General features: G+C 42.6%; 1 protein-coding gene across 2 annotated transcripts in view; it reads right to left on the reverse strand.

Moving 5' to 3' along the window:
- Positions 1–928: 928 nt before the first annotated feature.
- The window catches only part of LOC106561404 (E3 ubiquitin-protein ligase UHRF2), a 44,654-nt gene continuing 18,036 nt past the window's right edge, over positions 929–27,546 (reverse strand). Inside the window, exons 4-16 of one of the 2 annotated variants that reach the window (XR_006757022.2) lie at positions 24,603–24,821; positions 24,183–24,292; positions 23,638–23,824; positions 22,945–23,068; positions 16,292–16,399; positions 15,856–15,960; positions 8,162–8,268; positions 7,763–7,925; positions 5,423–5,560; positions 4,784–5,000; positions 4,357–4,508; positions 3,484–4,116; positions 929–2,473 (exon numbers count right to left, since the gene is read on the reverse strand). Coding sequence is in view for 1 of the 2 variants with exons in the window: in XM_014125351.3 (XP_013980826.1) it covers positions 2,327–2,473; positions 3,484–3,582; positions 4,357–4,508; positions 4,784–5,000; positions 5,423–5,560; positions 7,763–7,925; positions 8,162–8,268; positions 15,856–15,960; positions 16,292–16,399; positions 22,945–23,068; positions 23,638–23,824; positions 24,183–24,292; positions 24,603–24,821 (1,876 nt within the window). In the remaining variant the exon portion in view is untranslated. The remainder of the gene's footprint in view (positions 2,474–3,483; positions 4,117–4,356; positions 4,509–4,783; positions 5,001–5,422; positions 5,561–7,762; positions 7,926–8,161; positions 8,269–15,855; positions 15,961–16,291; positions 16,400–22,944; positions 23,069–23,637; positions 23,825–24,182; positions 24,293–24,602; positions 24,822–27,546) is intronic. The other variant, XM_014125351.3, reaches the window with a different exon arrangement.

A 27,546-nucleotide genomic window follows, 5' to 3' on the forward strand; every position in this document is an offset into this window, starting at 1 on the left:
GTTTCACCTGCAGAATCCAAGGGTGAAATAATCCTCTCTCCCTAGTCCCTATACAAAGACAAACTTAGACAGTGACTACCTTCTCAATGGGTTTATCTCTGATCATTAAAATGGAAACGTGGCAGAGGCACTACATCTCATGTTCTTTGTATGTATGCCATATCACCTGCAGAATCCAGAGGTGAAATCCTCTAACTCAGGAAAACCTGGCTCTATTCTACCCTAATTCATTCTGTGATCACCTTCTCCATGGGTTTATCTGTCTGGGTTTTAAAAGTGGAACCATTACGTTGCAGTCAGCGGCACAGAAAGTCTAACGTTCCATCCTGCATACTCAGCTCAGCGTTCGGGACCATTTACACTTCACCGTAGAAACTGTTCACCTAGTATAGTAACCAGGCCATAGCACAGCACCTGGCTGTGGCTCTACTACACTGATCAGCTCAGTTGTCGAGTAGGTAATAGGTACCTACCTATACATGGGGTCTCTACGCATTAACATTCTCAATCTCAGACTAACATACATACATACATACATACATACATACATACATACATGCATACAGGCATACAGGCATACAGGCATACAGGCATACAGGCAGCCCAATTCTGATATTTTGCCCAATTATTGGCTATGGATCTGATCGGATTGGTCAAAAGACCAGTTAGTGGCAGAAGATCAGAATTAGGCCGCCTGTGTAAACGCAGGTAAGTTTCTCCAGTCTTTCACTGCCCTTCACAGATGTTATAGCACTGGGTATGTAAAACCAATATAGCAGAAACTAGGTGGGAATCTGAATATGAGGTGGTGTGACGAGAGCAGAGAGGAAGATATATCCTCTTGGCATGAATGGCAGCCAGAACCCACTGTTTCCGCTGAGGCCCGCAGAAGCCCAGTTTGGGCTGGAAGAAAACTGAACAGAAAATATTTTTTTTCTGGAATCAAAATATTTAATAGGTGCATATCAAGTATTATTATACCATGTATAAAATTTCAGATCACAATATGAAGCAATGAAACTCTTCAATCAGGCTGACAGCAGCAGGTAAAGGTTGCCACATAAAATAATAACTAATGACTAAAATAGAATAGGCAACTAAAATTATAGAAAAATGCCATATGTTGTAGTAGCATTATTGGAAATTATAGACATTACTTTTTTTATTTTCAACATCTTTTTCTTCAATAAGTGCAATAAAAACAGAACACAACACTAAAGCTGAAGCGAAGCGTCCACTTGACGTCTAGACAGTTACTGTTGTCCACAGCAGTGGTAGGTAGAGTACACGACTGGGGGCAGGTAAGATTGCAAATGTTCCCAAAATTCTCATAGGTTTTCTAAATATCCCAGTTGAAAGATTCCTGGATTTCCTGCTTTCTCCCTCCTGATTCCATGAATCTTTCAACCGGGATTTCTGGAAAACCTGGAATGTTGGGCAGTTACCGGAATCTTGCAACCCTAGGGACGGTGGGGACGAAGCAAAGCTCACAGAGGAGAAGGAAACTATTAGCTTGCGAGTTGATACAGAAGAGAGAAAATTATTTTCTGTTCTGTATATTTGCGCCTTGAGCAGTAGGAAGGAATGCACATCACAGTTTGCTGCTTTAGAGACCATAGCATAATTTAAAACATTTTGCATTTGCATGTCTTTAAAAAATCCTGAATTCTTTGAATGAAAAGGACATCACCACGAAAACAAACAAACAAAAAAGGAACGGAGATCAGAGAGAAGAAGAAAGGGAGGAACAGGCTGAAATTCAAATGGACCAGTAACAAAGAAAAAAACTAACATTGTACACTACATTTCCCATCACCCCGCTTCTCTAGGTTGTGACCCCGAACCCCTGACCCCTATAGGTGCTGACTTCAGGCACCTTCCCCTGGAGGCTACGTAGCGTTAGAGCCATATATTCTCTACATGGCTATGGTTAGCATTAGCATCCTCGCTGGCTGTTCCTCACATGGACAGGTGATGAACTGCTAAGTTCTGCGGACTGGGGACGTGGAAGGCTTGGGAAGGAGGGAACCCTTTGGGGTGTTAAGGGGTGGTGGTACCCAGGAAGGGAATCCATGGCAAGGTTAGGGGTGGGTGGTGCTCAGGAGAGGTCTTCTGAGGCATGGATGATTTCAGGCTGGTGAAGTTAATGGGGACAGTCCAAGTTCAACAGGTGCATGTATGTGTGTACCAATGTGTCTATACGTAGGTTTTGTATGTGTGCATCATCGGTATGTGATTTGTGTAACTACTTGTGTAAGTGCAAATGTGTGTATCTATGTGTGTGTCGCCGTGTACATGTAGTGTGTGTGCGCGTGTGTGTGTGGCCTCATCGGCCCTTGCTGTACCCAGGAAAGAACTGGTCCAACAGCAGCTGTAGAGTTTTGTTGAGGACCATGATGTAATCTTTACCCAGGTCGTGGCGACATGCAGGGCAGGTGTACACTTCCGCTCGGAAAGACCGCTGCAAACAGGTCTGGGAGGGAGGGAGGGAGAGAGTGAGAGACAAAGAGTGAGAATGCCACAGATCACAGAACAGCATGGGTATCTAAAAGCTCAGACACACTGGTAGGATTGTCAAATGTTCGCCTGCTGACAGTATTTAGCACCTCTGAAGTGTGTCGGCAGTCAATCTCTTTTGTGTTCACACAGCAAAGACCTTGGAAGTCGTCAGCCACTCATCCTTGTTATTAAAATACTCCAAACCAAAAGGTGACAGTAGCTATGGTTTGGCAATGCATGTCTGTGCGTATTGCTTATGGTTTAGATTCAAAGCCATCTTGCTAAGTTGTAGAAAACCCTTGTTGATACTAGCCATATGGCCACAGCTAGATAACTACCTAGCAAGATGACGAATAAACAATTGAATTCACTATCCATAATCCTAAACGGCCAGTGCCAGCCCATAGCCAAATGTTTAGATAGCGTTAGCATATTCGCTAGCTAGCACAACATAGCTAGTTAGCTAGCTAAGGACGTATTTAGTGTTGTGTGCATTGTGTCTGTGCACTTAGCTAGCTACCATACTATAGCATACAGTGCATTTGAAGTGTAACTGTTTCATCCAGGAATGTACGGTGAAAATGCCATTTTCATTATTTTTTGGGCTCCTCTACATGGGGTTCGTGCTCTCTGACTGGCTCAAAGTCAAGTTGTTGGTCACTGACGAGCATCGCTGTTCATCACGCAGCAGGAACCGCTTTCATTCTAGCAAGAAAAGGAACGGCTTCCCACTGTGATAAGTACCTAGCGGCAATGACATGCTCGGTGCGTCTCATATTTAATAAGGTTATAATGTCTTGTGGTGTTCCTCAACCATCCCTTCTTAGACCTTTGTTGTTTCAATGTATCTAATATCTCGTTTTCTTTTTTTGTCACGTCACCATACTTTTTCAACTTTTGTTTATCATTTACATTGCTACACCACAATTAGTCATCAATTATAGTCCAGCAAACAATCATTACAATGGATGCAAGTGCACACACCTTGCAGACGTTGTGCGCGCAGACAGTGGTGACCGGTTGGTAGGCCAGCTCTTGGCAGCAGACACACATGAAGGTCTGTTCCACCTTCCTCAAGAAGTTCTACAGAGAAAGACAGGAACACAGGCACAGCTGTCACAATAGTAACAGCAGCATCACACATCTTAGTTAGCCATGGATCATCTGCTTAATTTCATTTAATAGAAGTACATACAAGTCCTTGTAGGTAGGTTGTGTAGCTAGCTGAGACTTGTGTTGGTTCAGCTATTGTTTAGAAGTAGGAAGTCAGGAGACTACATTGTGAGGCAGTATTGTGTAGAAGGAAATCAGTCAATTAAAATACATTTATTAAGCCCTAATCTATGGATTCACCCACTGGGGAGCCAGTGGTTCACCCACTGGGGAGCCAGTGGTTCACCCACTGGGGAGCCAGGTTCACCAGCCAATCAGAATTTGTTTTTCCCCACAAAAGGGCTTTATTACAGACAGAAATACTCCTCAGCACCCCCCTTCCCCCTCCTCAGATGACCCCGCAGGTGAATAAGCTGGATGTGGAGGTCCTGGGCTGGTGTGGTTGCACGTGGTCTGCGGTTGTGAGGCTGGTTGGATGTTACACCTGCCAGGTGGATGGATTATCTTGGCAAAGGAGAAATACTCACTAACAGGGATGTACACAAATTTGTGCAGAAAACTTGAGAGAAATACGCTTTTTGTGCATATGGAACATTTCTGGGATTTTTATTTCAGCTCATGAAAAATGGGAACAACACTTTATATGTGCGTTTATATTTGTATTCAGTATAGTTGTAGTTAGTCTAGTGGTCAGCAAGGTGAGGTAGTTAGTGAGGTGGCTGAGGTAGGGTGGTGGATACATACCGGCCCCTCCTTGAGGTGTCCCATGGCCTCGTCCCAGTTCTTCTTGTTGGGTTGGTCCTCCTTGATGAGGCTCTGCTGCTGCTCTGTCAGCTGGAACGCCTCCTCCATCTTCAGACGCTTGGCTCGGGGCTCCGCCGACTCCCTACACACCTCTGACAAAGCACACCAACACACGTTGTTTATGGATGTATGTACACATATCGATTCTATTCAAAGATGGGGTAACATTTTATTTGACGCCTTCAAAACAACCCCTGAAATGACTTGTCATAACTGGCTTCATATCTTTTGGTAATCCCCCCCCCCCTTTCCCTAGTGGCAATTCCACATAGCAGTGCACAAGATATACAGTATACTGTACACACAAAGCTAAAAATACAACTCGTTGGTCTCTGGCTTATATTCCTAGCTGTGTCTCAACAGGTACCTGTCTCCTTGTCCTTGGGTGTCTTCTGACTGCCGTTGCTCTGTGGCTGTTCTGTACCCTCCATGGGCTTCTTCTCGTCCTCCTTCACCTTCTTCTCCAGGGGGAGTAGCCGTGGCCGTCCCCGTCCAGGTTGCTTCTTGCTCCTAGTGCACCCTGGTCGAGCGTTAGCCTCCTTCTTGGTCTTGTTGGCCATGGCCTCCACGTAGCCTGGAGGATACTGTGGAGGCAAAGTGACAGAGTCATACGAAAACACAGAGGACACTAGTAGGGGCACTCAGAGAGACAGTCAAGACCGTCAGATAAAAACATCAACTGTCTTTAACAAACAAAGGATCAATACAATATCTGTGGTTACTGAAAATATACTATTTCACAGCGGTTTAGAAGGTACAACGATTATTTACACTATACAGTACGTGTTTTGTCAATAAAAATGAAATTAGGCAAACTATTCACATTTTTCCAACAAGGAAATGGTGCAGCAATTTCAAATATTGCAAATATAATTGGAGAAATTAAGACATAAAAAGAGAGACAGCCACTGAAACAGCAGTCATAACCAAAAGCCTGTCCTATCCTTCTCATACAATCATAATGTCCTATAAAAGAAATGCAGGTGGACAGGAGACCCTCACTTACCTGTACAGCTAGGCCCAGTTTCTGGATGCGCTCCAGGCCCTCAGGTGTCCAGGGAGCAGGCTCCAGGTCATCCCTCCGCAACAGGTACCGCCACACCAGGAAACCACACTTCCCTATCTCCGGCCAGTACTTCACCACCTGAGACATACACAGAAAAATAATTACTGCTGCTCCACGGAACACAGAGTTGAATGGGAATGTTCGTTCTAGAAATTCTATTTCTATGGGCACATAGTTACATCTTCACTGGATGTTGCTGCTGTCTAACAGGAGTTTATAGTAAGACAGGGATAGCACTAAAAATAATATTGCATTGAAAATTCCTCATTCAAAAAAGGATGGCAAAAAGAGCAGATTAAATATTTCCTAATCTTGTATTGTTAGCGATTGCTACAGCCCTGAAACCATGCGTGTTGTGTTTACCGTAACGGCCCATCTGGGGAAATCAAGATGTGTTCAAAAAGCCCAACCATATCGTCATCCGATTTATTTTGATGCTGTTTGTATTACATTTGTAATGGATTTCTGATTTTTTTACAACCAAACGGCTGTTAACGGTTCGTCACAAGGGACTAGGAGAGAGGTAACACAAAGGATCCAAAATGGCATGCTCCAGTCTATGTTCATGTGAGGAGGTTGAGTGACAGGCAAGGAGCCACCAGGGCTCTATTCCAATATCCACACTATAGCATACAACTTAGTATAAAGCAATGTAATGGCAATACAAACAAAATACTATTGCATGGAAGTACAGTTTAAGTCAGAAGTTTACATACACCTTAGCCTAACATTTAAATTCAGTTTTTCACAATTCCTGACATTTAACCCTAGTAAAAATTCCCTGTCTTAGGTCAGTTAGAATCACCACTTTATTTTAAGAATGTGAAATGTCAGAATAATAGTAGAGAAAGATTTATTTCATCACATTCCCAGTGGGTCAGAAGTTTACATACACTCAATTAGTATTTGGTAGCACTGCCTTTAAATTGTTTAACTTGGGTCAAACGTTTCACGTAGCCTTCCACAAGCTTCCCACAATAAGTTGGGTAAATTTTGGCCCATTCCTCCTGACAGAGCTGGTGTAACTGAGTCAGGTTTGTAGGCCTCCTTGCTCACACACGCTTTTTCAGTTCTGCCCACAAATGTTCTATAGGATTGAGGTCAGGGCTATGTGATGGCCACTCCAATACCTTGACTTTGTTGTCCTTAAGCTTTAACTTGCTGACTGGTATCTTGAGATGTTGCTTCAATATATCCACATAATTGTCCTACCTCATGATGCCATCTGTTTTGTGAAGTGCACCAGTCCCTCCTGCAGCAAGGCACCCCCACAACATGATGCTGCCACCCCGTGCTTCACGGTTGGGATGGTGTTCTTCGGCTTGCAAGCCTCCCCCTTTTTCCTCCAAACATAACAATGGTCATTATGGCCAAACAGTTCTATTTTTGTTTCATCAGACCAGAGAACATTTCTCCAAAAAGTACGATATTTGTCCCCATGTGCAGTTGCAAACCGTAGTCTGGCTTTTTTATGGCGGTTCTGGAGCAGTGGCTTCTTCCTTGCTGAGCGGCCTTTCAGGTTATGTTGATATAGGACTCGTTTTACTGTGGATATAGATACTTTTGTAACTGTTTCCTATAGCATCTTCACAAGGTCCTTTGCTGTTGTTCTGGGATTGATTTGCACTTTTAGCACCAAAGTACGTTCATCTCTAGGAGACAGAACGCGTCTCCTTCCTGAGCGGTATGACGGCTGCGTGGTCCAATGGTGTTTATACTTGCGTACGATTGTTTGTACAGATGAACGTGGTACCTTCAGGCGTTTGGAAATTGCTTACAAGGATGAACCAGACTTGTGGAGGCCTACAATCTTTTTTCTGAGGTCTTGGGTCTTGGGCTGATTTCTTTTGATTTTCCCATGATGTCAAGCAAACAGGCACCGAGTTTGAAGGTAGGCCTTGAAATACATCCACAGGTACACCTCAAATTGACTCAAATAGTATCAATTAGCCTATCATGAACTTCTAAACCATGACCTACTGGAATTTTCCAAGCTGTTTAAAGGCACAGTCAACTTAGTGTATTTCAACTTCTGACCCACTGGAATTGTGATACAGTGAATTACAAGTGAAATAATCTGTCTGTAAACAATTGTTGGAAAAATTACTTTTGTCGTGCACAAAGTAGATTGCCAAAACTAGAGTTTGTTAACAAGAAATTTGTGGAGTGGTTGAAAAACGAGTTTTAATGACTCCAACCTAAGTGTATGTAAACTTCCCGACTTCAACTGTATGTATTGCAATTTCATACGATAGAAGTTAGTCCCCCTAGCTAATGTACCTTGTAGATGCCATCGTAGCGGTTGCCCTCCTCTGGGGCGTACTTGCTGATGCGTCGTCCCTTGGAGCTCCGCACCACCCTCACTGGCTTCCCCGCACGCCAGTTCCTGGACTCCGCCCCGTCCTTGTCGTTGATGGGGGCGTCACAGTTCAGCGCCAGGGCCCTGAGAGAGCAAGGGTCAAAGGGTCATGTGACGAAGGGAGCTAGCTTTCATTCTAGTTCAGCACTAACACATTTGATTCAGCATCCTTTGCGTCTCCAGGACAGGTTGATGAACACTGGTTTTCAACAGTTTTACATTGACTTGAGTAAAAAAAGTACACTATGAAGCCTGCTGTCTTGGTTGAAACCAGGGAGAGAAACAGGACAGGTGGTACTTCTTTTGTTTGTTTACTGTACCTGTTGTAGTGGGTTAGGGTCTGGTCAAAGGAATGCTCCCCGATGCGTTTGTTCCCTGAAAGGTCGCGACCCCCGCTGCCCGTGTAGGTGAACTCATCTCCCCTGTCCTGACAGTGGAGGTCAGAGGGTTAAAAAGGAGCCCCCACACACACACACACACACACACACACACACACACACATAAACACAGTCCTAATAACACAGCCCCTGCACATACTGGACTAATCTTGCATTTTCTTTAGCTGACTAAGTCACAAATATGAAATCTCAGCCTGAGACTCACTGCTAAATCAACATACAGTGCCTTGCAAACGTATTCATAACCCTTGGATTTCTTCATATTTTATTGTGTTACAAAGTGGTCAACAATCTACTCAAAATACTCTAATGTCAAAGTGGAAGAAAATTTTAAACTTTTTTTTTAAAGATGAATAAAAATGTGATAACTATTTTCTAATTAGTTATGTACATAAGTATTCAGGCCCTTTGTTTAGGCAAGCCTAAATTAGTTCAGGAGTAAAATGTGGCTTAACAAATCAAATAATAATGTAAATTACATGGACTCACTGTGTGAAATAATAGGGGTTCACATGATTCAAGTACAAAGACCAGGGAGCTTTTTGAAAGCCTCAAAGAAGGACAGTGATTGGTAGATGGGTAACAATAACAAATCAGACAATAAATATCTCTAAGCATGGTCAAGTAAATAATGATGCTGTGGATTATGCATTGAACCACCTAGACACATCAATGGGACTCCATGATCGGGAGTCCCATAGGGTGGCACACAATTGGCCCAGCGTCGTTAGGGTTTGGCCGGGGTAGGCCATCATTGTAAATAAGAATTTGTTCTTAACTGACTTGCCTAGTTAAATAAAGATTAAATTAAAACTTTTTTTTAAAGACAGGAATTAAGCTGCTCAGGGATGTTCCCATGAGGCCATTGGTGATTTTAAAACAGCTATGGAGTTCAATGGCTGTGGTGGTAGAAAACTGAGGACAGATCAACAACATTGTAGGGACTCCACAATAATTACATAAGTGACAAAGTGAAAAGAAGAATACAAATATACAGAATATTCCAAAACATGCGCCTTGTATGGCACTAAAGTAATTCTGAAAACAAAAACTGCCAAAGGAATACACTGGCCTAAATGCAAAGCCTCATGTTTTGGGCAAATCCAACACAACATCACTGAGTAACTGCCTCCTTACTTTCAAGCATGGTAGTGGCTGCATCATGTTATGGGTATGCTTGTCATCAGCAAGGACTAGAGTTTTTCAGGATAAAAAGATACAGGATGGAGCTAAGCACAGGCAAAATCATAGAGGAAAACCTTGGAGTAATTTACCTTTCAGCAGGACAATAGCCTACAACACAAGGCCAATTAACACTGGAGCTGCTTACCAAGAAGACAGTGAATGTTCCTGAGTGGCCAAGTTACAGTTTCAAAGTAAATCTGCTTAATAATCTATGGAAAGATTTGAAAATTACTGTCTAGCCATGATCCCCAACATCTTGACAGAACTTGAAGAATTATGAAAAGAATAATGGGCTAATATTGCACAATCCAGGTGTGTAAAGCTCTTAGAGACTTACCCAAGAAGACTCACAACTGTAATCACTGCCAAAGGGGTTTCTAACATGTATTGACTCAGGGAGCAGAATGCTTCAGCAACGACTATATTTTACTTATTTAATTTCTATTAATTAAACAACAAAAAAAATCTTCCAATTTCACAATTAAATCCATTTTCTTCCCACTTTTTATAAATAGAATGTGAAGAAATCCAAGGAGTATGAATATACAGTGCCTTCGGAAAGTATTCATACCCCTTAACCTTTTTCACACAATGTGAAAAAGGTTAATGTAAAAAATAAATTATGATTTGAAACCTGGTATTTTGATATGGCTATAGCAGATTTCAGTTTGAGTATTTGGGGGGTTATATCGTGGTTTAATTGTCAAATGTTTTACTGCAATTTATGGTAAGAAAAATCTATTTTATTCTAAAATAGATTTTTTCTTAAATCCTCAATCTACACACTCATTTATAAAAAAAAATAAAAACCGGAAATATCACATTTACATAAGAATTCAGACCCTTTACTCAGTACTTTGTTGAAGCACCTTTGGCAGTGATTACAGCATCGAGTCTTCTTGGAAATGACGCTAAAAGCTTGGCACACCTACATTTGGGTAGTTTCTCCCATTTTTCACTCCAGATCCTCTCAAGCTCTGTCAGGTTGGATGGGGAGCATTGCTGCACAGATATTTTCAGGTCTCTCCAGAGATGTTCAATCAGGTTCAAGTCTGGGATCTGGCTGGGTCACTCAAGGACAATCAGAGACTTGTCCCGAAGCCACTCCTGTGTTGTCTTGGCTGGGTGCTTCGGGTCGTTGTCCAGTGGAAGTTGAACCTTCGCCCCACTCTGACGTCCAGAGCGTCAAGGATCTTTCTGTACTTTGCTCCGTTCAGCTTTCCCTCGATCCTGACTAGTCTCCCAGTCCCTGAAAAACATCCCCACAGCATGATGCTGCCACCACCATGCTTCACCGTAGGGATGGTGCCAGATTTCCTCCAAACATGACTCTTTGCACACAGGCCAAAGTGTTCCATCTTGGTTTCATCTGACCAGAGAATCTTGGTTCTCATGGTCTGAAAGTCCTTTAGGTGCCTTTTTGGCAAACTCAAAGCGGGCTGTCATGTGCCTTTTACTGAGCTGTGGCTTCCGTCTGGCCACTCTACCACAAAGGCCTGATTGGTGGAGTGCTGCAGAGATGGTTGTCCTTCTGAAAGGTTCTTCCATCTGTCAGTGACCATTGGGTTCTGGAAGGTTGTCCCATCTCCACAGAGGAACTCTAGAGCTCTGTCAGAGTGACCATCGGGTCCGTCTTGAACCTCTACGGACAATTCCTGCGACCTGATGGCTTGGTTTTTGCTCTGACATGCACTGTCAACTGTGGGACCTTATATAGACAGGTGTGTGCCTTTCCAAATCATGTCCAATCAATTGAATTTACCACAGGTGGACTCCAATCAAGTTGAAGAAACATCTCAAAAATGATCAATGGAAACAGGATGCACCTGAGCTCAATTTTGAGTCTCAAAGCGATGGGTCTGAATACTTAAGTGAATAAGGCATCTCAGTTTTTTATTTTTAATACATTTGCAAAAATGTCTAAAAACCTGTTTTCGCTTTGTTGTTATGGGGTATTGTGTGTAGACACCATTATCAAAAGTGAACACAAACGCAATTACGCATGTAATGCATTTATTATAAAGGTTCATTTTTATGGTGAAAATTATCTTCCCCAAACTTGAAACTCACGCGCTGCTTATGTCTGCCAGTTAGGCTCTACACCCCTTGTAAAGCGGATTAATGTGCTTAATTTTAAAACGTTATTTGACACTTTAGTTGTGATAAACAATGTGCTTAATATTAGGAAAGTTGAGAAATAAATATAGTAGTCATTACAAAGCTGATGGGATCCTCCTCTTTTTAGTAGAGACAATCACCCTGTTTTCTCGTGCAATTGTATAGAAATGTTGCGCAACATGAGCTCATGGGCTCTCATGTAGTGTTTGATTAGATTTTCGATTACATTTGCATTGATGTCAGAGTGATTAGAGAACAATAGAGTGCTGAGTACCGGGCAGTTAGCAAGTTTGGTAGGCTACTAATGACCATCAACAGCATCAGAGCTTGGAGAAGCCTAATTACCGTGACTAAACGGTCATGTGGAATTTGACTGCCATCATGACTCGTGACCGCCGGTGTGGCGGTAATATGTTCACCGCAACAGCCCTAGTTACTATACATAACTTTAACCCAGTGTATAAGAGATTCTCCAAAATGTAAATATTCCTGGCATTTATATTAAATTCCAGCCGTACTTTATCAAAAGCCTTTTCAAAGTCAGCTATGAATACCAGGCCTGGTTTCCCAGATTTTTCATAGTGTTCTATTGTTTTCAGTACTTGTCTTATATTATCTCCAATGTATCGTCCATGTAAAAAACCTGTCCGGTTAGGATGAATAATATCCGACAATACCTTTTAAAATTCTATGCACAATGCATTTTGCATCACAACACTGAAGTGTAAGGACCCTCTAATTTCTTAAATGGACTGGATCTTTGTATTTACCAGTTGGGTCCTGTTTCAGTAATAATGAAATCAGACCTACTTGTTGAGTATCTGATAATCTACCATTTTTATAGAAGTGGTTAAAACATGATGATAATGGTCCTCTGAGTATATCAAAAAAGGTTTGGTGCACATCAACTGGTATGCCATCCAGCCCTGGAGTTTTCCCCAGACTAAAAGCCATTAATTGCATCAAGAAGTTCCTCCTCTGTAATTTGGCCTTCACATGAGTCTTTCTGTATAGATGTTAATTTTACATTATTAATAGAATAATACAATTAACTTCGGTTAATGGAGACCGAAACGAAAACATACAGTGGGGGAAAAAAGTATTTGATCCCCTGCTGATTTTGTACGTTTGCCCAGTGACAAAGAAAGGATCAGTCTATAATTTTAATGGTAGGTTTATTTGAACAGTGAGAGACAGAATAACAACAAAAATATCCAGAAAAACACATGTCAAAAATGTTATAAATTGATTTACATTTTAATGGAGGGAAATAAGTATTTGACTCCCTCTCAATCAGAAAGATTTCTGGCTCCCAGGTGTCTTTTATACAGGTAACGAGCTGAGATTAGGAGCACACTCTTGAAGGGAGTGCTCCTAACCGCAGCTTGTTACCTGTAAAAAAGACACCTGTCCACAGAAGCAATCAATCAATCAATCAGATTCTAATCTCTCCACCATGGACAAGACCAGAGAGCTCTCCAAGGATGTCAGGGACAAGATTGTAGACCTACACAAGGCTGGAATGCGCTACAAGACCATCGCCAAGCAGCTTGGTGAGAAGATGACAACATTTGGTGCGATTATTGGCAAATGGAAGAAACACAAAAGAACTGTCAATATCTCTCGGCCTGGGGCTCCATGCAAGATCTCACCTGTTGGAGTTGCAATGATCATGATAATGGTGAGGAATCAGCCCAGAACTACACGGGAGGATCTTGTCAATGATCTCAAGGCAGCTGGGACCATAGTCACCAAGAAAACAATTGGTAACACACTACGCCGTGAAGGACTGAAATCCTGCAGCGCCCGCAAGGTCCCCCTGCTCAAGAATACATATACAGGCCCATCTGAAGTCTGCCAACGAACATCTGAATGACTCAGAGGACAACTGGTGAAAGTGTTGTGGTCAGATGAGACCAAAATGGAGCTCTTTGACATCAACTCAACTCGCCATGTTTGGAGGAGGAATGCTGCCTATGACCCCAAGAACACCATCTCCACGTCAAACATGGAGGTGGAAACATTATGCTTCGGGGGTGTTTTTCTGCTAAGGGGACAGGACAACTTCACCGCATCAAAGGGACGATGGACAGGGCCATGTACCGTCAAATCTTGGGTGAAAACCTCCTTCCCTCAGCCAGGGCATTGAAAATGGGTCGTGAATGGGTATTCCAGCATGACAATGACCCAAAACACACGGCCAAGGCAACAAAGGAGTGGCTCAAGAAGAAGCACATTAAGGTCCTGGAGTGGCCTAGCCAGTCTCCAGACCTTAATCCCATAGAAAATCTGTGGGGGAGCTGAAGGTTGGAGTTGCCAAACGTCAGCCTCGAAACCATAATGACTTGGAGAAGATCTGCAAAGAGGAGTGGGACAAAATCCCTCCTGAGATGTGTGCAAACCTGGTGGCCAACTACAAGAAACGTCTGACCTCTGTGACTGCCAACAAGGGTTTTGCCACCAAGTACTAAGTCATGTTTTGCAGAGGGGTCAAATACTTATTTCCCTCATTAAAATGCAAATCATTTTATAACATTTTTGACATGCGTTTTTCTGGATTTTTTTGTTGTTATTCTGTCTCTCACTGTTCAAATAAACCTACTATTAAAATTATAGACTGATAGTTTCTTTGTCAGTGGGCAAACGTACAAAATCAGGAGGGGATCAAATACTTTTTTCCCCCACTGTATGCTTAAAGTACTTTGCTTCCTCTTTCAAAATATAGTTTGGTGAATCATGGGTGACTACGTCATTTGTAACAAGTTCCAGTAAATTATCTTTGGTAGCATTTCTGTGTTGTTTTCCCCCATATTCCATACAGTTCGCTTTATTTTTATAATATATTACTGTACACTTGATCTTTCTTGCATAAGTTCCTCCTTTTCTTTTATAGTCTTTCCTCTAATGTATTCTGTGCCTCTATGGTACAATTTTTATTGACAACTATCTGTACTGTTAGTCCATGTATTTCCTTTGTTAATATTCATTATTTTGACCTAAATTGCTATTGTTTTAAAGATGAGTATTGAATTGTATGGCCTCTAAAGGCACATTTAAAAGTGTCCCATACAATAAGGGGATCTGCTCTACCTATATTATGTTGGAAAAAGGCAGATTATTCAAATTATTCTGTCCTGGTTAAAACAAGTTGTCATCCAATAGGCTTTGATGAAATTTCCATTATCCTCGCCAACGTGGAAATTCTCTAAGGATAATGTATAAGCCAATTATTTGATGGCATTCTGTCCCCTATCAACACTTTTTAAACTTTTCGGTGCCAGCGAGAATGACATAAGAAAGTAGTCAAGATGACTAGCTTGATTGAGCCTCTGCCATGTATATCTCACTAGGTCAGGACACACACACACAAGTTCCAATATATCCATTACATTCGTGATTTCCTTATATGCATAAGGGTGATAGTTTGCAGTGCGATTTCCTTTACGGTCCATTGAGGTATTTAAAACCGTATTATAATCTTCCACCATAATAATAGAGTTTTGTATTGCTTGTAAATTATTATATATATTTTCAAAGAAGCATGGATCATCATTATTTGGATGAGCCAAATTAATGAGCCTAATCTGTTTATGGTCCAATAACATATTTAAAATAATCCATCTACCTTGCGGATCTGTTAGGACAATTTGCACATTCAGATCAGAATTCTTGTAAATTAATATCGTCACCCCTTTCGAGTTTCTTTGCCCATGGTAAAAGTATATTTCTCCCCCCCAGAACTTAATCTAAAATTGTTGAATGGGTTTCCTGTAAACAATAGATATTACATTCCTTCTCTTTTAGCCAGGTAAATACTCAGCGTCTTTTCTTATCTACTAAGCCATTACAATTATAACTGGCTATGTATGGGTATGAACACTTTAGAAAAATCCAGTGAAAATACGTTAAAAGTCCATCCTAATCCATCCTCCGGACGAATCCTAGTTAAACATTCATCATAGTGGTTTAAATGCACTCTCCAGAGCTGCGCTGTATTCTTCAAGGATGTACACTGCGTAATCCTTTAAGAAAGTCAAACATGTTAAAGGGAGAGAAGGAGAGTGGGGGTGGGAGAAAGAGAGAGACAGACAACACCTGTGTGAGGACCAGATGGATGGGTAGACAGACTACCATCCTCCCATGCTAAAGACAAGACAGAGCAAGAACAAACAGCATGGGACATTAGAGGAAGTGAGAATAGCGAGGGAAAACAGAGGGAGAGAGCCCGCTCCCACGCTCCTAGATTGCTTAGTTCAACACACAACAACCGCAGAAATGAAAAAAAATCTGAAAAAAATAAAAAATAAACCCACCACTTCATCCTCGAAGCCTCCGGCCAGCACCAGCGAATAGGAGCCATCGTTACTGCGGCCGTGGATACCTCCCACGTGGGGCCTGTGCACTCCCGCTTCACTCACCTTGGAACACAGGAAGGGAGGAGAATATAGATAGGGAGAATGAACAGGAGTGGGGGAGAGTCAGGATGGGTGATGTGAGATATGGGAGGGATAGAGAAAGAGGGAAGGAACGTGCGATACAGGCTATGTCAACAAATCCATGTCAGAATATCAGAGTTGATAACTATAAGCCAATAAAGTTCATTTAAAGTAACAATCTTTTCGGATTCAACGTCGCCATGATTTGTAAATATAACATTGTTCGAAACATTTTCGCTGTTATCTCCGAGTTTGTGAGGAATCACCTAACCTGTATGACCCATGGTATGAAATCGTGTTGCTATTGGCTCACCTGAACGCGGAACTTCCATGTTGTTCCCACGGGAACACCAGGGACGGGCCCGTAGTGGTTGGAGGGGACGATGGTACATTCCTTAGTGCGCCCCACACAGGCCATACCCTGTAACAGGAGCATGGCATTCAAGGAAAGGACCTATTCATGTATGTTTTAGCTAGCATGTATTCCCACGCTGGACCACACACATTACATAAACAAAGGGCTTACTAGTAGAAGCTTTAGTTACCATAATAGCGTAATCAGACCTGAATGGCATTGTATATAATAACAATAATCAATTTTCAGGACTGGAAATGTTTTTTTTTATTAAAGCGTTGGACAATTTGATTCATTCTTCAGTCTTATCTCATAACATTCACAAATGATAAGACAAATAATGAAAAAAACTAAACCTCTAGCACTTTCATGTACATATAGATGTTAATGTACAGAATAGGCTGTTTTCAATTAACATTGGATGCGTTCTTAATGGCACCATACTCCCTATAGTGCACTACTTTTGACCAGTGCCCTATGGACCCTTGTTAAAATTAGTGCACTAAATAGGCAATAGGGTGTCATTTGGGAAGCATCCATGTTGTATACTGGGAAACAATGGGGTTCTTTTTCCTCAAGTTTGGTTCCAAGAAAAGAACTTCACCCTGCTGAGTCATTTTAAATGGCATTGTTAGCGTCACCTCACAGCTTGAGAGGAGAGAGCCAACAAAGAATTACACACGGCTTAGTCAGAGCAGAAAGGCCTCACTGTGGGCCTGGGCCATGTTCAGTGGGGACCAAACGGAATCCTAGAATCAGGAGGAAATAAGCAGGAATCCTCCAACCGGGATTTCAGGAAAATCAGATTTCATTGAAAGTTCCTGTAATTTTGCAACCCTAATTTGTAGGGTACAAGGTCGCAAAACATTTTGCAATGGAAAACGAAATTGAGTGGTTCTTATTGGACAAGTCCAGGTAGTCCCTCAGTGTCTCAGTCCGTTTTCTTCCCATTTGGTCACTACTGCTACCTCCCAATGCATTCCTTTAGAAGAACTTAGTGAGGGGATTCAATTAATATGGCCCGGGCAGGCGTGTTCTGCGTGGGGTAAAAGTTGATTGAATTCGTTTTGGACACGGGCTGTTTCCCAAACGTGAGCCAGGTGCCCCGTTCAAAGCAAAGTCAGCTCTAAACAAAAGTGAAGTAATTAAGGAGTAACCCAGGTGGTGAGGGTATGCAACAATACATCCACCACGCTGACCCTCAAGACAGAGGCCCCTCGGGGGTGCGTGCTTAGTCCCCTCCTGTACTCCCTGTTCACCCACGACTCCAACACCATAATAAAAAGTTTGAAAACAACACGACGGTGGTAGGCCTAATCACCGACGACGATGACACAGCCTATAGGGAGGTCTGAGACCTGGCAGTGTGGTGCCAGGACAACAACCTCTCCCTCAAAGTCAGTAAAACAAAAGAGCTGACCGTGGACTACAGGAAACAGAGGGCCGAGCACTCCCTCATTCACATCAACTGGGCTGTAGTGGAGCGGGTCGAGAGCTTCAAAGGCACGACAATGCCTCTTCCCCCTCAGGAGGCTGAAAAGTTCTACAGCTGCACCACTGAGAGCATCTTGATTGGCTGCATCACCACTTAGTATGACAACTGATTGGCATCCGACAGGAAGGCGCTACAGAGGGTAGTGCGTACGGTCCAGTACATTGCTCGGGCCGAGCTCCCTGCCCTCCAGGACCTCTATACCAGGCAGTGTCAGAGGAAGGCCCAACATTTATAGTCTGGAACCAACAGGAGGACCCTGAACAGCTTCTACCCCCAAGCCAAAGACTTTTAAACAAGACTGCTAAATAGCTAATAAAATAGCTACCCGGACTACCGGCATTGACCCTTTTTTTACACAAACTCTCGTGCACTGACTCTATGCACACACACTAAACCCTACCATCACACTCATACATGCTTACATTGACACCGCAACACACACACACACACACACAACATACGCCCACACACAAGACACACACACACACACACACACACACACACACACTTTGACACTCAACACATACACTGCTGCTACTGTCTATTATCTTTCCTGTTGCCTAGTCTTTACGCCTACCTACAGTGCGTTCAGAAAGTATTTTGTGTCTCTGGCCTACACACAACAGCCCATAATGTGGAATTATGTTTAGACATTTTTCCAAATTAATTAAAAATGAAAAGCTGAAATGTCTTGATTCAAAAAGTATTCAACCCCTTTGTTATAGCAAACCTTAAAGTTCAGGAGTCAAACAATTTGCTTCACAGGTCACATAATAAGTTGCATGGACTTACTCTGTTGGCAATAATAAAGTAAAACATTTTTTTTTATGAGTACCTCATCTCTGTACCCCACACATACAATTATCTGTAAGGTCCCTCAGTCGAACAGTGAATTTCAAACTTTTCCAATGAATCGCTTAGGGCACCTATTGGTAGATAGGTCAACAACAAAAAAACAGACATTAAATATCCCTTTGAGCATGGTGAAGTTATTAATTACACTTTAACTCAGTTGCCAGAGAGGAAGGAAACCGCTCAGGGATTTCACCATGAGGCCAATGGTGACTTTAAAAACAGTTAGAGTTTAATGGCTGTGAAAGGACAAAAACTGAGGATGGATCACAACATTGTAATTACTCCACAATAGTAACCTAAATTACAGAGTGAAAAGGAAGACTTTTCAGTGAAACTGCAAAAAACAATGCAAAGAAATTAACTTTATATCCTGAAAACAAAGCATTATGTTTGGAGCAAATCCAACACAAAACATCAATGAGTATGAATTAGATATTTCTGTATTTTATTTTCAACACAATTTTTTTTTTTTTATAAAAACATGTTTTCACTTTGTCATTATGGGGTATTGTGTGTAAATGGGGTGAGAAAAACAATATTTACTAAATTTTCAATTCAGGCTGTAACACATCAAATTATTAGTCAAGGGGTATGAATAGTTTCTGAAAGCACTGTATATGTAGTACATAGCTACCTCAATTACCTCGTACCCCTGCACTTCGGCTCGGTACTGGTACTCCCTGTATATAGCGTTATGTTTTTACTCATTATTTGCTGTGTATTTTGTCCTTGTGTCACTATTTACATTTTGGATTGTATTTTTTATTTATCTTACTTTTAACTCTGCATTGTTTGAAAAGCATCCGATTTGATTTAATTAAAATAATTCTGTTTCCACATGCAAAAGTGGTTGCTTTTGATCAAATTTGGACGATGCACCATGCTGCTTTGTTGACAACATGACCGAGTGGCTAAGATTACTGTTCGATTTGAGAAGGACGCTCCTCCCTCATGGCTTTTGCCCGTTCACGTTACGGGCCATAGACCGGTGCCCCGCGCCTAAGCATAATCCAATCTGCCCAGTCACTCTGCTACAAAGCTGTGAAGAAGAGATCTACTTTGTATTGCTAATATTGTGACTCAACAGGCCGACGGCTCAGTTTACTCAACTAGCCTGGGCTTCTGTTAGCAGCACAAGGCACTAGACAATGACAGTGTTGTCTGTCTGCCTGCCCGTGTGTGTGTCTCGCTCACTCATTCAGCTGCCAAAAACCAAGGGGGTCCTCCTTCTGAGTGTCACATAACGTGAGTTGCGGCATTAACATATTTGCTCCAGTCCAGGCCAAGATATAGCCTCTTTCTAATGTAAAATATACAAGTTCTCATTTGCAACTGCGACCTGGCCAAGATAAAGCATAGCAATTCGACACATACAACAACAGAGTTACACATGGAACAAACAAAACATACAGTCAATAATACAGTAGAACAAAAGAAAACAAAAAGTATATATACAGTGAGTGCAAATGAGGTAAGTTAAGGCAATAAATAGACCATGGTGGCGAAGTAATTACAATATAGCAATTAAACACTAGAATGGTAGATGTGCAGAAGATGAATGTGCAAGTAGAGATACTGGGGTGCAAAGGAGCAAGATAAATAAATAAATACAGTATGGGGATGAGGTAGGTAGATAGATGGGCTGTTTACAGATGGGCTATGTACAAGTGCAGTGATCTGTGAGCTGCTCTGACAGCTGGTGCTTAAAGCTAGTGAGGAAGATATGAGTCTCCAGCTTCAGAAATTTTTGCAGTTTGTTCCAGTCATTGGCAGCAGAGAACTGGAAGGAAAGATGACCAAAGGAGGAATTGGCGTTGGGGGTGACCAGTGAGATATACCTGCTGGAGCGCATGCTACGAGTGGGTGCTGCTATGGTGACGAGTGAGCTGAGATAAGGCGGGGGTTTATCTAGCAGAGACTTGTAGATAACATGTAGCCAGTGGGTTTGGCAACGAGTATGAAGCGAGGGCCAACCAACGAGAGCGTACTGGTCGCAATGGTTGGTAGTGTATGGGGCTTTGGTGACAAAACGGATGGCACTGTGATAGACTGCATCCAATTTGTTGAGTAGAGTGTCATCTATAAAATAGCCTCCAACATCACCGAAGTCGAGGATCGGTAGGATGGTCAGTTTTCCGAGGGTATGTTTGGCAGCATGAGTGAAGGATGCTTTGTTGCGATATAGGAAGCCGATTCTAGATTTAATTTTGAATTGGAGATGCTTAATGTGAGTCGAAGGAGAGTTTACAGTCTAACCAGACACTTGTAGTTGTCCACGTATTCTAAGTCAGAGCCATCCAGAGTAGTGATGCTGGACAGGCGAGCAGTGATCGATTGAAGAGCATGCATTTAGTTTTACTTGCATTTAAGAGCAGTTGGAGGCCACGGAAGGAGAGTTGTATGGCATTGAAGCTCGTCTGGAGGTTAGTTAGCACAGTGTCCAAAGAGGTGGATCAGAGAATCACCAGCAGCAACATCATTGATGTGTACAGAGAAGAGAGTCGGCCCGAGAATTGAACCCTGTGGCACACCCATAGAGACTGCCAGAGGTCCGGACAACAGGCCCTCCGATTTGACACACTGAACTTTATCAGGGAAGTAGTTGGTAAACCAGGCGAGGCAATCATTTGAGAAACCAAGGCTGTCGAGTCTGCCAATAAGAATGTGGAGATTGACAGAGTCGAAAGCCTTGGCCAGGTCGATGAATACTGCTGCACAGTAATGTCTCTTATCGATGGCGGTTATGATGTCGTTTAGGACCTTGAGCGTGGCTGAGGTGCACTCATGACCAGCTCTGAAACCAGATTGCATAGCGGAGAAGGTACGGTGGGATTCGAAATGGTCGGTAATCTGTTTGTTAACTTGGCTTTCGAAGACCTTAGAAAGGCATGGTAAGATAGATATAGGTCTGTAGCAGTTTGGGTCTAGAGTGTCTCCACCTTTGAAGAGGGGGATGACCACGGCAGCTTTCCAATCTTTGGGAATCTCAGACGATACGAAAGAGAGTTGAACAGGCTAGTAATAGGGGTTGCAACAATTTCGGCAGATAATTTTAGAAAGAGAGGGTCCAGATTGTCTAGCCCGGCTGATTTGTATGGGTCACGATTTTGCAGCTCTTTCAGAACATCAGCTATCTGGATTTGGGTGAAGGAGAAATGGTGGTGGCTTTGGCGGGTGCTGTGGAGGGTGCTGGGCAGTTGACCGGGGTAGGGGTAGCCAGGTGGAAAGCATGGCCAGCCGTAGAAAAATGCTTATTGAAATTCTCAATTATAGTGGATTTATCGGTGGTAACAGTGTTTCCTAGCCTCAGAGCAGTGGGCAGCTGGGAGGAGGTGCTCTTATTCTCCATGGACTTTACAGTGTCCCAGAACTTTTTTGAGTTAGTACTACAGGATGCAAATTTCTGTTTGAAAAAGCTAGCCTTAGCTTTTCTAACTGCCTGTGTATATTTGTTCCTAACTTCCCTGAAAAGTTGCATATCACGGGGGATATTCGATGCTAATGCAGAACGCCACAGGATGTTTTTGTGCTGGTCAAGGGCAGACAGGTCTGGAGTGAACCAAGGACTATATCTATTCCTAGTTCTACATTTTTTGAGTAGGGCATGCTTATTTAAGATGGTGAGGAAGGCACTTTTAAAGAATTGCCAGGCATCATCTACTGACGGGATGAGGTCAATGTCATCCAGGATACCCCAGCCAGGTCGATTAGAAAGGCCTGCTCGCAGAAGTCTTTTAGGGAGCATTTGACAGTGATGAGGGGTGGTCGTTTGGTCGCAGAGCCATTACGGATGCAGGCAATGAGGCAGTGATCGCTGAGATCTTGATTGAAAACAGCAGAGGTGTATTTGGAGGGCGAGTTAGTTAGGATGACATCTATGAGGGTGCCCATGTTTACGGATTTGGGGTTGTACCTGGTAGGTTCATTGATCATTTGTGTGAGATTGAGGGCATCAAGCTTAGATTGTAGGATGAGGGGTCACGCTGTACCAAACTGAACAAATGGCAGGAATCAACACAATTGCACATTAGATGACCCATTCTCAGTAGGATGAGCCTGGTATTCTGATGTGTGTTGCTTACTGCATTCATTTTTACTAAACAGTAATTCCTAAATAGTATTTTGATTAGTACACAGTATGCAGTTTAAGTAGGTAGTAGGCAAGCCAGATTTCGGACACGGCCCCTGTCACCTTTCCCCATTCCCTCTGACTCTCTGTTGGGGTTAGCGTAGTTAGTATTATAGACCCGGTCTGTCTCACCTTGCCCCAGTCCCTCTGACTCTCTGTATGGGCTGATGGCATCTTTGCTTTCTTCTTACTGGCCTTCAGCTTCTCACCAGCCTTCACAACCTCGCTAGTGTCATTCTTACAGGTGGGACAGTACCTGCCAAGTAAAACAGGCAAGAGTCAAAACTCAGTCACTTAATGGAGTAGGTGCACTACCCTCTCAGAGCATGATCAATATAGGGAGTCAATATAGTGTTGTGATTGATGGACAGAAGATAAACTACTGTTGGTGCTATACTTTTGGTGTCATTGTCTCTTGTAACTTAGAAACCTTTGATACCCACCATAAAATCTGGCACCAAATAAAACACATACATACATACATACATACATACATACATACATACATACATACATACATACATACATACATACATACATACGGCTAAAGCCATTTCTTAGTCATCACTAACATGCAAAAATGACTAACACTCACAATGTGTGTTTGTTCATCATTAGAATCAAATGGATCACATATTGTACATGCACCACCAGCTCTACATCCCAAATGCAACCCTGTTCCCTACATAGAGCACTACTGTACTTTTGACCAGGGCCCACAGTAGTGCACTGTATAGGGAACAGGGTGCCATTTGGGATGCGGCCTACAGTATGTGTGAGTGAGTGTAGCGCCCCCAAATGGTGGGAGTGCATAGCGAAGCTCACCAGTCCTCGTCGTCCGGTATAGTGGAGAGCGGTGGGTTGAGGCAGTAGATGTGGAAGGCCATGTTACATTCGTCACACAGCAGCTGCATGTGGGCGTCCTGCTTCCCTCCGCACACACAGCACGAGCAGAACCTGCACTCAGAGTCGGGGTCCGCCTTGCAGTGCTTACACTCGGGCCCGCTCTTCCCTGGATCCATCCCAGCATGTGTAGAGGGCATACACACACAGACACGTGAAAACATACACACGCACCGGTGTGCACACACCCACACACAGACAAATACATATGCAAACAATTGCCGCACACACAGGCAAACAAAAACACAAAACAAAACCCATGCACACACAAACCAAACACACATACTGATGGCAATAAACCATGTGAAATTGCAAATTGTGCCATTTTGCAATGGCCATTTTCGATGGGACATTTTATCATTGAGGCTACTTGACGAAAACAATTCAGAGTGAATTCTCAATATTACCCCCTTAACCCTATCCTAGCCCTGACTGGCTGGTCAGAAGACTGTAGTATTGAGGCGTACGTTTGAACTGGCCATCTGCAGCAGACAGTGAGGGCGCTCCAGTCTTCTCAATCTGATAGATCTCATCCAGAAACAACAGCTTACAGTCTGGGATGACGTCCCCTGGCCCTCTGGAGGGAGTGGAAGAACAGAGTGAGTCCTCTTTCAACAACAGTCAGCAGAAATATCTACGTTGCATTACTGGCCTACGTGGTTCACAATACAACCAGTAAGTATTTCACAGCCCTTACCCATAGACTTACATATGATTATATGAAACACTGGTAAAATGAACCTCTTCTTTTGCCTTTACAATGTTGTCAGATCTCATCTCTGATTCTGCACTTCACACCAGAACATGAAGATTCACAACAATACCTGTAGACATAAATATACCTTTTATATCCACTGGGTTTATAGACCACAGCCCTAGTCTCTTACCCCAGTAGGATCTTGACGCGGACCTCCTTGTTGGTTCTGGAGATCTCATTGAGCGCAGTAATCTCAGCGTCAAACCAGAACCCCCTCTCCTCTGGGATCTCAATGTTGTAGTTCACCATGACAACAAGGCCCACACTGAGCTGGTCCCACCGGAGCAGAGTCCGAGCCCGCGGCCTCACGTTACCACCGCACATCTCCACCACGCCGTTCTCAGGGTAACTAGGGAGAGGAGAGAACATTATCATCGTCGTCGCCATCATTATAAAACATCGACACCACATAAAATATCAAAAACTTGACCTAATGAATTCGTAAAAAAGTATGATCTCCAGATGGGTAAAACTCAAAAGTATTTATCCTCAAAAAGGACTACAGAAGTACTTAGTAGTTTCACTTATACCTGTTAGTCAGATGTAGCAAGCTGAGTAGAGAAACTGCTAGAACAGGCCAAAATTAGATTTTTTTAATTCATAAAATAAAATCAAAAAAGACAGCCAGACAAGAGAAATTGGAATTTCACACATGTAAGTGCAAAACTTCAGAGACAAATCAGTATAATATGCAGCTTGGACTGGGACTAATGCAACAGGCTTAGAAAGGGTTTTAACAACTCTGTATCTCCATAAAAACAGACAGAGAGGAAATGAAACACTGTGTATACGTTGCAAATACATCCCATCCCCCGGTCTGAGAAAAAAAGGCAACTCTAAAAAGTCATGTGTGTGTGACTAATTCATCATTCAAAGTCAGGTAGCCCTGAAGAAGGTTTTGAAGGTTAACAGAGTTATACTTCAAAAGAATGTCCGATATAAAACCAGTAGAGGTGGTCAGTCCTGGAGAGGTTAAACAATAAAAGGTGATTGACTATTTCAAAAAGGGACAGTGAATGCTGGAGACTAGCTCATATACCAAGGCCTGCTTTAGGCAATGCTTTCATCCCAATCCACCCCACACAAGCGCGTACTCTCCGCAGTGTCACAAATCACAGAGCTCTCCCCAGCATCACTACATTGAAGCATGTCAACACAACTTAAGTGACAAGCACACTAGACACATCTTTATCTTGCTGAGTAGTTTGTGGGATTTACCGTTGATATTCCCAAACACACCCATCCTAGAAATGTGACAGTGGTAGTATCCTATCTGACCAGAGGAGGCTGACTGGTTATTTTGACAAAATATTTTGCTGATGGATGACAAGATAAAAAAATAATAAAAAAATAATTCGGGTTCACAGACATTAGCATGGTGAAGAGGCTTAGTAGTGACTGGCTGTACTGTGAAGGTACTAGCTACAGTCGTACGTCTCCTATTTCTCCTGTCTAGTGTCCTTCACATTCTCCTCTCCTCTCCCTGCAATGTGCTCTGTGCACACTCAAGTTCATGTTCCGAATTTTAATCCTTGGATCCACACACACCCTACCTCTATAGCACCATTGCTGACGCTTTACACAGAGGGAGAGAGAAAGACCAGCCTACGGTTCACAGCAATATCCTCTACGTGTGTGTGTTTTGGTGCCTGTGTACGTACATACAGTTGGCGCCTGTGTATGTGTATACCAGAACACATTGTTCTACATTGTAGAATAATAGTGAAGACATCAAAACTATGAAATAACACATATGGAATCATGTAGTAACCAAGAGAAAGTGTTAAGGAAATATGAATTTTATATTTGAGATTCTTCAAAGTAGCCACCCTTTGCCTTGATGACAGCTTTGCACACTCTTGGCATGCTCTCTCAACCAGCTTCATGAGGTAGTCACCTGGAATGCATTTCAATTAACAAGTGTGCCTTGTTAAAAGTTCATTTGTGGCTACTTTGAAGAATCTCAATCTATATTTTGATTTGTTTAACACGTTTTTGGTTACTACAGGATTCCATATGTTTTATTTCATAGTATTGATGTCTTCACTATTATTCTACAATGTAGAAAATAGTAAAAATAAAGAAAAACCCTGGAATGAGGAGGTGTGTCCAATCTTTTGTCTGGTACTGTAGATAGAGTAGTAACACTAGCAAAGAAAGCTTGAGCACATTGATAGCTTCGAGATGTCGGTGTGAGGGTAGCAGGCTAGAGGCATGAATTTCCTTTTTTGGGTGGAGGGGATTACAGAAGCTCCGCAAGGGGAGAACAGAACAAAAGTCAGTGCTCAGCACACAGTGTTCCTGTGGCAAAGGAGAGACGGGAACAACCCAGTGGAAGAGATTAGTCCACCCCGGACCGGCACCACCATGGGCCACACAGACCCTCACACTGTACTGTACACAGCGCCTGTGAAGAGCAGGAAACTAGAAGTGGTTCTAGAATGGAATTTAGAATCTGGGTTTTAGAATCTGGACTCTAAAATCTGGAAGCTACCATTTAGAATCTAGAATACGGACTCTGGAATTTAGAGCATTAACTGAATAGACTATGAAACCGTTTGTCATTATCATCATATGTAGATGACCAAACAGAGCACCTATACTGCATGTAGAGGAGGTATGTGAAAACTAATATTTCTCCTTAGCTCAAATGAAGCACTGCCATGGCTGTCAGATAAGCAGCATGGTTTGATAGGGTGTCTGGGATTCAGATGAGGACACACACACACACACACACAAATGCAGAGGAGTCTGGCTGATCTTAGCTGAGTGTAATTACGCCATGATGACATCACATGGGCAAAATTAGCACATTCTGTTCATTTGTAATTTAATATTTCAATGGAAACCTTTTTTTTTAAAGTTCTGTTTCCTCAAATGTAATCTGAAAACAAGAGGGGAGGATAAGTAAGTGAAGTGCACGGAGAGGACAGACAGTGGGTGTGTGGAGGAGTAGCTGACTAGTATTGGAGGCGAGTAGGCAGTCCTGGAGCTATGAGCTATTCAAACAATAAGGGTTGCTTAGTGTGTTTAAACAGTATTAGTTTCATAACTAAATGGAACTGCAGGCCTTT

Source organism: Salmo salar, chromosome 01, assembly GCF_965601325.2.
Source record: "Salmo salar chromosome 01, fSalSal1, whole genome shotgun sequence".
Lineage (NCBI taxonomy): Eukaryota > Metazoa > Chordata > Actinopteri > Salmoniformes > Salmonidae > Salmo > Salmo salar.